The sequence below is a fragment of the Vicia villosa genome, linkage group LG1 (assembly GCF_029867415.1).
Source record: "Vicia villosa cultivar HV-30 ecotype Madison, WI linkage group LG1, Vvil1.0, whole genome shotgun sequence".
NCBI lineage: Eukaryota > Viridiplantae > Streptophyta > Magnoliopsida > Fabales > Fabaceae > Vicia > Vicia villosa.
Genome location: NC_081180.1, coordinates 69,742,344 through 69,757,209, shown reverse-complemented (window position 1 = coordinate 69,757,209; position 14,866 = coordinate 69,742,344). Strand labels below are relative to the sequence as shown.

At 35.8% G+C, this 14,866-nt stretch overlaps 1 protein-coding gene across 1 annotated transcript; it reads left to right on the top strand.

The window, feature by feature from the left end:
* The first annotated feature begins 10,866 nt into the window (after window positions 1-10,866).
* On the top strand, window positions 10,867-11,277 carry LOC131645009 (uncharacterized). The gene has a single exon (XM_058915671.1). It carries the CDS (start codon window positions 10,867-10,869, stop codon window positions 11,275-11,277), a length of 411 nt encoding a protein of 136 aa, XP_058771654.1.
* The last annotated feature ends 3,589 nt before the right edge of the window (window positions 11,278-14,866 follow it).

Below are 14,866 nucleotides of genomic sequence, written 5' to 3'. Positions count from 1 at the left end.
ATAATATTTTAATAATTAAAAAATAAAAATATTCTTTTTAAAAGATATTTTATTTATGGAATTTTAAAATATCGATCATAATTAATAAAAATTCAGTAAGGTGTTCTTAATATGGAATCAATAAATCTTAAACATTAATTAAATCTGACGGTTGATATCAATAGTTCTCATTTCTCATAAAAGATATCAGTTCTTACCGGATACGCTCCCTATATATATATATATATATATATATATATATATATATATATATATATATATATATATATATATATATATATATTATATATATATATATATATATATATATATATATATAAGTTTTATATTTTAGGAAGCAATGTCTGTTGACAATTTACATATAATGATTAAATAAAAACTAAAAATTTTGAACGTAGAAAAAGGCATAGAATTAAACCCTTTAATAACTACAACAACATATTAAAAACTGTATTTTTATTTCTTTATTTTTCTTTAACGTTTACTTTCATTTATAAAACAAACGCATTAAATAACAATAATTTGTATTAATACAAATTTATTAGTTTTAAATTTGATATGACAAAACAAATTTTAAAAAAATCAATTATAATTAAATTTTATTATTTTCACTTTTTTCGCAACACAACAACATAAAAAAATTCGATTACAATTAGGTCTTTTATTTTGCAATGAATGCATGATTTGTGTTTTGGAATTGAGGATATATAAGTGTGTGCAGTAGATGATGTGAGGGAGGATAGGTTGATTTGGCAAGAAGAGCAAAATGGTGAGTATAGTGTGAAATCGGGTTAAAAGCTTTGGAAAGGGGTTCAAAGTAGCAACCGGTATTATGACGTTGGGGGTAATTGGAAAAACATTTGGAGTATTTATGCTCCACCTAGAGCTAAACATCTCTTATGGAGGATTTGTAGGGCTGCCTCCCGACGCGATCACAACTACAACAACGACATGTTCAATGTCTGTCTGTGTGCCCTTGGTGTGATTTAGAGGTCGAAGATGAGTGGCATGCTTTTTTCGGATGCATTTCCATCATTCATAGTTGGCGGACAACAGGTTTGTTATCTATTATAGATCCTCGGTTGCATACCTTCCATGATGCTAAGTCCCTTTTTTTATGTTTGTAGTCGCGAGGATCGTAGAGATGCGGGTCATTTTGCAGTTTTGCTTGAGACTCTTTGGAGAAGTAGAAATAATGTGGTACGGGAAGATACCTGGGATGATGCTTTGAAGATCGGGTTACAAGCTTATCATAATTGGTATGACTGGTTTTTAGCTAGAGATGATCATAATCTGGTAGTAGTTAATAATCATTCAGCTTGCTGGATTCCTCCTTCGGGTAACCAACTGAAATGTAATGTTGACGCAGGTTTCAATAATGTGTGTGGAACAACAAATAGAGGGTGGTGTTTTAGGGAGCATTTGGGAAGATTTATTTCAGCATGAGTGTCTTAGGATGTGGGTCTTCTATCTGTCATCGAAGCTGAAGCTACCGCCTTAAAGAAAGCAATTCAGAATGCAATATCTCTCCAGTTATCCCACATCATTTTTGAAAGTGATTGTCAATATGTTACTAAGGCTATTCATGTGCCTCATGTTGGTAATTCGGAATTTATTGTTATTATTAAGACTATTTAGAATATGTTACTTATGTTTCCGAACTTTGATGTAAAGTTCATTAAGCGCTAAGCGAATTCGGTTGCCCATACGTTAGCTAAGGCGGCCAATTCTTGGTCTAGACACAGTCTCTTGAGTAATTTACCTCCTTGTATTGAATTTGGTTTGAGTAATGATATCAGTTAAGTTTGTTCTTGTCAAAAAAAAGTGTGTGCAGTATATTTTGAGAATCATAAAACTAATTATAGAATATATTTATTAACTAATTATTATTAACAACGCATTTATCTCAAAAAATACACATTTATCCAAATTAAAACTCATGTAAGTTCTTGATGACAATCCCTAGGTCAGAGTCATTTTCTTGCGCCCTTGGAAAGTTGCTGCTGGCATTGTTCCAACTATATAAGTGCTATGAATTTCAAGAACTCCACAAATTGACCATAATTATTTAATCTAAACAAAAAACATCATATGGTTCAAAATAAAATGTTATAAAAAAGATGAGATCTTTAACGTTAACATATTCAAACTTGACAAAGGCTTAACAAGTGAGCTTGATTTTTCGAGTAATATAATATATGTACACATAGAAAGATGTACTTGTCAATAAATTTCAACATCAATAATATTTTTACATAGCTTGGTTAAACCAAAACTATACTTTAGCTGTCACAAACACAATTAGATAATAGAAACTCCTACAAAAGTGATAATAATATCTCATAGACGCGAAATGAAAGAAAGAAAAGTTAATTGAAAACGGGTAAAAAAAGAGTAGCAATGAGGTGCAAAAGTTTTAAGATACATTGAATGAAATTGTCGAAAAACCTGGATCGCGATGTTCAATATCCTATAAGATTGCATCATTTTATTATAATTAGTAAAATACATGGATAAATCTTCATCAAATCGTCAAAAATATAAATCGTAAATTTACCTTCCATGAAGAACTATAAGACAAACCTTATAAGTTATGATATTGTTGGTGAGAATCCTCTGCAATATTTTATCAAACAGATGGTATGCTTATACATACATGAAATAAAGCAACATGGAATCTGAATAAAAAACATAATGCAACAAATCATAAATCACACTGGAAATAAAATCAAAGGAAGAAGAAAAATATCTTCCTTCATAGAAACAAACCCAAAGCAAACTTTCCTCTCCTAAACACAACAGTAACTCATTATTATAAAGATAAGTGAAAACAGATCTCTCTTCGGCAACAACTGCCAATAATGCTCACCTCCCTACCTTCAATAATAATCTGGATTATTAAGCTTGAAGAGAAATGCACGTTGTGCATGCCATAACTGTGTTTCCTACAAATGAACCAGCAGAATGTTACTCAGCAATAATAATGAAAATGGACACTACGGCTTATAACAGAGTAAAGAAACCAACATTCAACATAAATATCAAAAGCATCTTCAGGAGAACTTAACCTAGAATTTCCAAATACAATCTAAAATCAGGACTCATTTTTTGGTAGCAACATCATTCTTTCACCCCATCATGAAATAATGTTAGGGAAAAGAAGTAAAGTTATAATCAATTGCAAAATAAGATAATAAGATAAACATTAAATTTGGTACATATATTATTACTAAAATTCAACATTAGTAAACAAAAATGAATTTTCAACGATTAAGACCTTAAATTAAATAATTATACATAAACAAACAAAACTAATTTAATACCTTCCCAGACGGTGAACACACAATCTGTACCATATTCATTCACCAATTTTTAACACTATCATGTATATGTCACATAACAAAATATCCAAACTTGTATTAAGAATCATTTTCACCAACATTGTTACTGGAACAGGTGACCTGTGATGTCGTGATGCTACAAAAAAACAATTTCTTTCAAATATTGGAGATTGAAGGATGGAGATGACGATCAGTCAAGAGAGATACTAAACGTGAACGCGAATATGGAGATGACGATGTCGTGAACGCGAATCTTAGTATATGGAGTTCCAAGTATAGATGGCAATTTTACTCATCCCTAATGGGTACCCTAAAAAATATCCACAATGGGTATGGTAAAAACCCGTAAAAATAGGTACGGGCACGGGCTTGAGTAATTACCCAATAAAGTAAGCGCGTATGGACACAGGTACATGTACCTTAGTATCCAACCCGCCCCATACCCGCACAATATATATTTATATTTTTTAAATTTTATTATTATGTACACATGTTAATTTATCAATTTTATTAAATTGATCACTATTAAACTTGTACACGTTTTAATATAAATGTTTATTTGTTTCTTAAAACAACAATAACATCCTTGAAATTTTTTAATGTTGTTGAAAAGATTTAAATAACATGATAAATTATGATTGATCGACTATTTTTATTAGAAATGCAGGTAAACAGGGTTGGATATGGGTACTTAGGTACCCATAGGGTACGAGTACGGATACAAACGTTGATGCCCAAACGGGTATGGGCTCGGGAAATGCAGGTATGGAGACGAGTACTATAGTATCCTGCCCAAATCCTACTCATTGTCATTCCTGATTCCAATTGGTGTGATCGATTGCGAAAAATGAAAACGACTTACCAGAAACATAAAAATGGAAATAACGGATTTAAAAGAAAAGTTGTACAATGTTTTGCAAAGGATATGAAGAATGAAAAATAAAGTTTTTCAATTTTTCTCACGCTTCTGATAATATAAAAATGAAAAAAATATACATCTTTTTTATTTATTTACTTTGAAATTTAGAGTTGTATTGAAAACACATTAATTTTAATATATTTAGTATAGGTAGCCGTAGTCATAATAATAATAATAATAATAATAATAATAATAATAATAATAATAATAATAATAATGATGATGATGGTTAAAGTAATTATTAAAATATTCAAAACATTCAAATTAGTTTGAGATCTGAAAGTTAATGAGACGATAATTACCATTTAAAATATAAAATTAGACTTCTAATATATTTTTAGTTGGTAATAATGTAATAATTGTAGTAATTAATTTTTATATATTAAAAAATATGATGTAATTGTTGCCGGCAAAAGTGATTTGGAAATCTTGAGGAACATTGTGAGTACACGTGTCGACATGTCCATGGATTTATTCAAGAACGTGGCTACCAAGTAAGCTTAAAAGCCAAATAAAGATTTTGAAAGCACAGATAAATGTATATTCAATCCAAGAAAAGGATTTTTCCTTGACCAATGTGATCATCACATGTTTATATACTTTTCTTTTCAACAAAGCAAACAATTACTCAATATTAACCTCATCAAATTTAAAATATATTTTGTGAACACATAAACACTTTATCAATATCTTAAGAGAGATATAGTTGATTGGTGATAATGTAATTGAAAGAGTATTTTTAAAATTGGGGGGTCTAAATATTGTAGTTGTAGTTTTTTCTTCGTCCATTTGGCAAAACGATGTTGTATATTAAATTGTAAATGAGATTATCCGAAGGGTTGAAATTAACTGGTTTTTTAATAAGTAATTTTAAAACCACAAAAAACATAAATGTGGGCAAAAAATATAGCCAAAATCATTGAAAAAGTCATTCTCAACAAGTTATTGGAAGTCTTTTTATTGCATAAAGTGGAGCCATATCATTATGACATAGAGAATCATGGAAACATATTTGAATTAACCAAATCATGACCGTAAGAACAAAACAAAAAATTTAATGGAAAAGAAAAATTAATATGCTGACTTAAGACTATTACAAATCATATATGTAAAATGTGATGAGCAAATCAGATTATTGTGAACAGTGTTTTAAAAACCGGACCAGTCATTAAACTAGTGAGAGTACTGGGTCACTGGTTCATTGGTTGAATCATTTGGTCACTGGTCGAACCGCATGACTAAATCGGATTAAACCAAATAACTCGGTTGAATAAACCGGTCTATATTACAATACTATATATTTATTAAACGGATCGAATCGGATGACTTGGTCTCTAAAAAATATCACAACACCTACAAAATTTTACAATTTTAAAATATCATAATTTCACATGTTTATTTTTTACATTCAAATTCTAAATATAATGATCAACCAAATAATACAAAGTATAAATATAAATAAAGTTTAAACCAAGTCTAATTGCAAAAAGGAAAAAAGTTGTTCCAAATAAGATTTGAATAAAGTCTAATTATATTTTAATTATATTTTTTATAAAAAATCATGAAAACGGCGTCGTTTTGTGCGGAAAAAAAATGCATTTGAACCACCGATTTTCTAAAATTGTCGGTTCATCGGTTTTTCTGGTTTTGGCCGGTTCTCACCGGATCAATAGCATATCTTGTCCAGCAATCAGATCAGACTAGTGACCCCTCCGATTCCCGATCTGACCGGTCCGACCGGCCGGTTCGGTCCGGTTTTTAAAAAACTGATTGTGAGAGTGGATTTTCTACCTTTTAATTATATGATTTGTTGGATCAATTTAAATATTCATTTCATGCTAGTACAATATCATATTATTTATTTAAAAAAACAAAACAAAATGTTTGAATATAAAAAATTATAACATTGTTCTTTTTTTCAGCTTCTTTATCGTCGGCATTTCAGTTTTTATTTCCATCACCAACACAATGGAACTTAGTCATCATAGTTATTTTTTTTATTGTCATCACCATCATCGTTGAGTTTCGTTATGATGGGTTATCTTCTTTGTTGTTCAGTTTCGTCGTCGATGTCAAACTTCATGATTATTACATCTTTGATCGCTGTTGTTAGAATTTTGGGTCACAAATATAATATTACATGTGTTAGTGTCATTATTTAATTTGGAAAAATTATAGTGGTCTAATTAACATTAAGCCTATAATTGAGAACATATATGTCATGAAAGCTTATTGTATGGATACCATAAGTCAATATTCTAATTTGATGAGGGGTCGAATTAGAATATTGAAAATATAGTAACCCTAAGAGAGTTATATATACTCCTCATTTGTATAATACGATCAATACAGTTTACCAAGTGTTCTCTCTCCATCCCCATCAGAAGTGACTCAAGAAACTCCAAGGCACTCTATAAAGTCGAAGATCACATACCCGCAAACCTTCAACGATTCCAATGGCAAATTCATGTACGCTTCCTCTTTCATTCTCATATTGTATTCGAGATTGTGTTCTAAAGATATGAGTTCATAAGATATGAACTCCAAGAGATTAGATCATGATTATGTTCTTGCTTTCTATATGGGTAGAGATACATTCGGTAATGAACAAATTTCACAAGTAGTATCAGAGTCACTCATGCTTGTTTCAATTTGATTTTGGGATTTTTTGAAATAAGGATTTTAAAATTAGGATTTACTTTGATCTTCTAATTTGTGTAAAAACTAATGTTTATATGATGGAATTCATATCTTTTGTCTTAATTGATGATGTATTCATGAAATTCGTGTTGGATGTTTAATCAAACTCAGCAAATTTTGAATTTTTTCAGATCTATCGTTGTTTTCTGTGAAAATCGCAGTCTAGGAATGGATGACGGCCGTCACCCTTGGTGACGGGCTAACCGTCACAGTTTGAAGCTCGTTGAAAGGCACAAATTTTACTGACGACCGTCAGCAATGGTTAACGGGCACCCCTTTTCAGATGACGACCGTCATTGTCGAGTGACGGACAGTCGCTATGGGTCCTTAGCGGGTGACAACCATCATGGCCTGTGACGCCCAGACCGTCACCCTAACTACTTTAATGTCGTTTTTGAAAAATAATGGTTTTTTTGTAAAATTAATAACTGTATTTTTTTTTGCTTCGCATGACAAAGTAGACACAGATTGGAACACGAGCATGTCGTATTGATTTTCATGGTCGTGCCCCTTAGTTGTTTAATCCACCAACTTTGATACAATTTTGTCAAAGTTTTGGCTATGGTTTGTAAATTTATACAAAGTTTAACATTTTTAGTGAGTCTATTAAAATAAAATGTCACCAAAGTGACCTCCTTTTGGGGAGATTTCTTATAATAAATGTTAAATGTTTTTCTTTTGTTTGTGTGTTTTATCCGTGTAAGTATCAATTAGCTCAATGGACAGTTGATGTTTGGCCGGATATCATACACACAAATGATGGTAAACATGTGATAATTATAAGGTTTCACTTGTGAATAATAAATCAATCTAGAGAGAGATTTATTATTTAACATATTTTATTATCAATGTTTGACTGTTACAACAAGAGTACCACATTAATATTAGTATCCAAATACTTGATATTAATGGTGCACTAGGTAGGGCTTATTTTCGTGTTTGCTATCAAGGGCTTGAGTCACGGACATGTCCTCGAGGACCTCCTCGCCCTTTCACTTGTCTTGCGGTGGAAGGGTGGATTTGATGAAGTCGAATTCACTATTTTCCCATGCTTTTCATGTAAGATGGCTTAGGCGGCCGAAAGAATTACTCAGCCCGACACGAATGGTGTTGAAAACGCCAACACAGGTGAGGGCTTGGATTGGGTTGCACCCGAACCCATGATAATTAAGTCTCGGTTCGTCGATGATCCCTCAAACGTATTCAACGTTGTTAAGGACTTGGAAGATGGGGCCCAGTCTCCTACGGGGTGCTTAAGCCGCATAAAGACATGAGGATCTCCTCATCTTTCCCAGGCGTGCAGTTCCCCGTGTTCGATTTTGCCTTCAAGGAGGCGGGGATGCGTATGTCCTTCACTGATTTTCAGGCGGGGTTTTTCAAATGGCTAAACTTGGCGCCCTCTCAACTTCACCCAAACGCGCTGGCGTTTACCCGGCCGTTTGAGCTTGTTTGCCAACATCTTAAGATTGTCGCCAGCCTGCCCTTGTTCTTCCATATTTTTTATCTTCAACGCCAAACTATCGAGGGTCTTCAGGCCTAGGTTTCCTTCAAGCAGTCCCAGTCCGGGAGACTCCTTCAACCGTACTTAGAATTTGTTTGAACCTTTAAGGATATGTATTATGTCGTGCAACTTATCTCTAACGCGGATGTGGATTTTTTGTACCACCAGTCGAATGATGTGGTGGATGGTGTAACGCCCCGATTTTCGATATTTATTTTATTACGTAGTTGTTTGGTGTGTTTGGTGTTTAAACTGATATTTTAATTATTATTATATTAGTTTAGTAATTATTTATAAGTAGTAAAATGATTAATTAGTTATTTGGGTCAAGTAGTGGTTAGTAATTGGGAGGGTGTGTAGTAAGCCCAGTAGCAAATTAAGGATTAGTGAAGGATTAATAAAAATAAAGAAAATTAGAAGGAATAGTTTCTTTTGGCAAAAATTGTGAAGAACGTAGAAATAGAGAAAGAGGCTAGGGCAAGAGAGAAAGGAGACTTCCACCATTGTTGAAGGATCAAAGCTCAATCCTAAGGTAAGGGGGGAGAATGGGTTCTTTAAATGGTGATAACAACATGAGAGGGTAGTAAGGGTTCCTTTCCCTCTTTAGGATTCATAATTTATATGTCTGATTCCCTCTTTGATGTGTGAATTGATTTGATTTGTATGATGTTCTTCATGACTAATGAGTATTGTATGATTGTGGACGAAATTCTGTTTGGATTGATGAATTATGATGTGGTGTTGGGTGTTGGTTGAGTTGTTGTTGTGCTCATAAGAGGAACTGAATCTGAATGTGAAACTGTCCAATTTGATGAGTAGGAATTGAGTTGTCATCATGTTAAAACTGATGTAGTATAATAGGTTAGTGAATCTAGATGAAGGGAGTGAGTTAATGGGTGAAAATATGATATTTTGGACCTGAAATCGCAGACTGGAAGTGATGAAAACGAGTGAGAACGAACTGGTGCGAGTGCAGACTTTGACAGACAGTTTTCCTGTCAGTTTGCGTATGATACGCATATGGGTTGGGAACATACGCGTATGAGGGACACACCCAGGGGGCTATACGCGTATGATACGCAGCCCTGTCCCAGCATAGCACAACTTCTGGTGAAACGCGTATGGAAGGGAGGCCATACGCGTATGGAAGAGTGATACGCGTATGGGAGAATTTTTAGTGCAAAACTGATCCTGATGGTACGCGTATGAGACGCGTATGGGGAAGGGGCATACGCGTATGGGATAGCTATACGCGTATGGTTACGCTAGTGTGCAGAATTTTCCATTTTTGTGATTTTCTTCTAATCCTTGAGTGAGATGAATACCTTTATGAGTTCCTTGAATGGTAGGGCTTAGGTAAACGTAGAGAGACTGTAAAAGTTATGCTTGGGACCTAGAATAATGTGATAAGTTTGTGTTGATTGTTGTGAATGTAACTTCAAGAAAATGAAATTATAGTTGCATGTTGTTGAGTTGGTTGATAGCCTAAATGGCAATGAGTTGAGGGCTGAAGCCTTGTGTTGTTGGGTTGTGTTGATTGGATGTCCATATTGCATACATATGTCGTTGAGGGCTTATGCTCTGTTGTTGGCCTGTATTGGCGTTGTTGAAGGCTTATGCCTTGTTATTGCCTCTAAAATAATGGCAATTGTTGGGGGCTTATGCTCTATTGGTACCACATGCATGTAGAGTTGATAGTTGCATTTTCATTCATCTGATTGACTGTAAATGTTGTGTAACGATGTTGTGGTGTAATTGATGGAGTGAAAATCTATTTATGATTGTGTTTATGCGTGGTGTAGATACTACTCCTTAACCATGTGATATTTCACCGTGTATTTATTGAATGTAATTCTCACCCCTTTTCTGTTGTTGTGTCTGTGCTTCTTCGGGAGTACAGATAACCAGGTACCAGAGTAGTGCTTGGATTGTCGAGTGTTACCTGATCGAGTCTTAGGAGTCGCTCTGATACGTAACACGGGAATGTTGGGATACGCTGTGCTTTGTTTTCTTTTCAGTAAAATGTTAAATTGTTATGTATCTTGATTTTGACATTATTGTTGGACCACCTGTTTAGTGGATATGATTTATTTGTTGAGACCATGGTGCCATGAAAATTAATAAGCTGTTTTAAATTCCGCTGCAGTATTGAATATTCTATTTTAATGAGGAACAATAAAATAAAATGATGTTTTAGTGAATTGTTTAGAAGATGTGACATCCTACTCGCATTACTCTGATTATTTATGTATTTATAATTCGTTATTTTCGATATGGGAAAGTGGGGTGTTACAATTGGTATCAGAACAGGTCGGTCTGTCCGACCAAGTAGTTGAGTCGCTAACAAATCGAGTATGGTTAAAACTCGTCATCTAACAATGTTTCTATTGTAGTGTTTAGTTAAAATGGCTGGGAGAAACGATGTTGTGATTGCTACTGCTTTGGAGGCTATGGCTCAAGCTCTGGAACATCAACCTAATGCTGGTGAGAATGCTGGGTCTCGTAGTTTGGCTACCTTCCAGAGGGAGAACCCGCCAGTCTTCAAAGGCAAGCATGACCCTGATGGAGCCTTAGAGTGGTTGAAAGAGATCGAGAGGATCTTTCGTGTAATGGATTGTACTCAGGCACAGAAAGTTCGCTATGGGACGCATATGCTAGCAGTCGAAGCTGACGACTGGTGGCTAGCAACACGTCAGAGACTAGAAGCTGTAGGTGAAGAGATCACTTGGGATGTGTTCCGAAGAGAATTTCTGAGAAAGTATTATCCGGAGAGCGTCCGTGGTAAGAAGGAAATTGAGTTCCATGAATTGAAATAAGGGAACATGTCAGTGACTGACTATGCTGCTAAGTTCACTGAATTGGCCAAATTTTATCCGTACTATGATGGAGAGGGCGCAGAGTTTTCCAAATGCGTTAAGTTTGAAAATGGGTTACGCTCTGAGATCAATAAGGCTATAGGGTATCAGCAGATCCGCGTTTTCCCTAACTTGATAGACAGCTGCAGAATCTTTGAGGAAGATAATGCTGCTCACTATAAGATTGTCAGTGATAGAAGAGGCAGGCAGAATCAGCAACGTGGCAAGCCTTATGACACTCCAGCTGGCAAGGGCAAACAGAGAGCTGCTCCGGGCCAGAGAACAAGTGGGGGAGGTGCTCCTGCCCCGATTGTGTGTTTTAAATGTGGCAAGGCTGGTCACAAAAGTACTTACTGCACTGATGACGTTAAGAAGTGTTTCCGTTGTGGCAAGACTGGTCATATGATATCTGAATATAGACATAAAGAAGTGGTTTGTTTTAATTACGGTGAAGAAGACACATTGGAAGTCAATGTCAGAAACCCAAGAAGGCACAAGCTGGTGGTAAGGTGTTCGCATTGGCTGGTACTCAGACAAGCACTGAGGACAGACTCATTAGAGGCACTTGCTTCATCAATAGTATGCCTTTAATTACTATTATTGATACTGGTGCTACTCATTGTTTTATCGCTGCTGAATGTGTTGAAAGATTGGGTCTTATGCTATCTTCGATGAATGGCGAGATGGTAGTTGAGGTTCCCGCTAAAGGATCTGTGACTACATCTCTTGTTTGTTTGAATTGTCCGCTGTCGATCTTCGGCAGGGACTTTGCTGTTGATTTAGTATGTTTACCGTTAGCCGGGCTAAACGTAATTTTGGGAATGAACTGGTTAGAATATAACTATGCTCACATCAATTGTTATAACAAGACTGTGAGATTTTCAACTGCCGAAGAAGAAGAAGCTGGCTTAGTGTCGTCTAAGCAGGTACGACAATTGCTGAAGGAAGAAGTAGAGATGTTCTCGTTGATGGCAACATTGTCAATCGAGAATCAGAACACCATCGATGAGTTACCGGTGGTAAGAGAATTCCCTGAAGTTTTTCCCGATGAGATTCCTGATGTGCCGCCAGAAAGAGGAATTGAGTTTACGATTGATCTTGTACCTGGTACCAGACCTGTTTCTATGGCACCGTACAGGATGTCCGCATCTGAGTTGACAGAATTAAAGAAGCAATTAGAAGACTTACTGGAGAAGAAGTTTGTCAGACCAAGTGTATCGCCGTGGGGAGCTCCGGTGCTGTTAGTGAAGAAAAAGGATGGAAGCATGAGGCTTTGCGTAGATTATAGACAGCTGAATAAAGTAACCATTAAGAACAAATACCCGCTACCGAGAATAGATGATTTGATGGACCAATTGGTGGGTGCGAGTGTTTTTAGCAAGATCGATCTGAGGTCGGGTTACCATCAGATTAAGGTTAAAGATGAAGATGTTCAGAAGACAGCATTCGGGACAAGATATGGACATTATGAATATTCAGTGATGCCATTTGGTGTTACGAATGCGCCAGGAGTATTCATGGAGTATATGAACCGTATTTTCCATGAGTATTTAGACCAGTTTGTCGTGGTGTTCATAGACGACATTTTGATATATTCTAAATCAGAGCAAGAACATTCCGATCATTTGAAGACAGTATTGCAAGTGCTGAAAGAAAGGAAATTGTATGCGAAGTTATCCAAGTGTGAATTTTGGTTGAAAGAAGTTAGTTTTCTGGGACATGTCATATCTGGTAGTGGCATTGCTGTAGATCCATCTAAGGTAGATGTTGTGTTACAATGGGAGACTCCAAAATCAGCTACTGAGATCAGAAGTTTTTTGGGCTTAGCCGGTTACTATAGACGGTTTATTGAAGGATTTTCCAAGTTGGCACTTCCGTTAACTAAGTTCACATGTAAGGGTAAAGTGTTCATATGGGATGCACAATGTGAAGAAAGTTTTGTGGAATTGAAGAAGAGATTGACGACAGCTCCGGTTTTGACATTACCAAACCCAGGAGAACCTTTTGTAGTTTATTGCGACGCTTCTTTGATGGGTTTAGGTGGTGTACTTATGCAGAACGGTAAGGTAATTGCTTATGCGTCGAGGCAACTGAGAATTCATGAAAAGAACTACCCTACACATGATTTGGAACTCGCTGCTGTTGTTTTCGTACTAAAGATTTGGAGACATCATCTCTATGGTTCTAGATTTGAAGTCTATAGTGACCATAAGAGTCTGAAATACCTGTTTGACCAGAAGGAGCTGAACATGAGACAACGAAGATGGTTAGAATTATTGAAAGATTATGATTTCGGATTGAATTATCATCCCGGTAAGGCAAATGTTGTGGCTGATGCCTTAAGCCGGAAAACCTTGCACATGTCGGCTATGATGGTTAAAGAATTAGAACTGATCGAACAATTTCGAGATATGAGCTTGATTTGTGAAGTGACCCCGCAGAGTGTTAAGTTGGGAATGCTCAAAATTGATAATGACTTTCTGAACAGTATCAAAGAGGCTCAGAAATTGGATGTGAAAATGGTGGACATTATAGTTGGTTGTGGCAAATCCGAGAAGAGTGATTTTAAGGTGGACGCGCAAGGAGTGTTGAGATTGCGGAATCGAATCTGTATCCCTGATGACAATGATATGAAAAGGATGATTTTAGAAGAAGGTCATCGAAGTAACTTGAGTATTCACCCTGGAGCTACTAAAATGTATCAAGACTTGAAGAAGATATTTTGGTGGCCGAGGATGAAAGAAGATGTGGCACGGTTTGTATATGCTTGTTTAACTTGTCAAAAATCGAAGATTGAACACCAGAAGCCTGCAGGGTTGATGCAACCGTTAGAAATTCCAGAATGGAAGTGGGATAGAATTTCGATGGATTTTGTAACAGGGTTGCCTAATACTGCAAGTGGACACGATTCAATATGGGTGATTGTTGATAGGCTTACAAAATCAGCCCATTTCATACCTATTAACATCACGTATCCGGGGGCGAAGTTAGCCGAAATCTACGTCCGAGTGATTGTGAAGTTGCATGGTATTCCCTTGTGCATTGTGTCGGATAGAGATCCGAGATTCACTTCTGATTTTTGGAAGAGCTTGCAAGAAAGTTTGGGTTCTAAGTTGAGGTTGAGTTCGGCGTATCATCCTCAGACGGATGGTCAAACTGAAAGGACTATTCAGTCTCTAGAGGATCTGTTGAGAGCGTGTGTTCTCGAACAAGGAGGCTCGTGGAGCGCTCATCTTCCATTGATCGAGTTTACTTATAATAACAGTCATCATTCTAGTATCGGGATGGCACCTTTTGAAGCGTTGTATGGTCGAAGGTGTAGAACTCCGCTATGTTGGCACGAATCTGGCGAAGGTGTAGTACTTGGACCGGAAATTGTACGAGAAACCACAGAGAAGGTAAAGATGATTCGGGAAAAGATGAAGGCTTCACAGAGTAGACAGAAGAGTTATCATGATAAGCGAAGGAAGGAGTTAGAATTTGAATCAGGTGACCATGTGTTTCTAAGAGTCACGCTTGTGACTGGTGTTGGTCGTGCCCTGAAGTCAAA

Coding starts and splice junctions, on each gene's coding strand:
- LOC131645009 (XM_058915671.1), top strand. CDS start 10,867: ATGGCTGGGAGAAACGATGTTGTGATTGCTACTGCTTTGGAGGCTATG.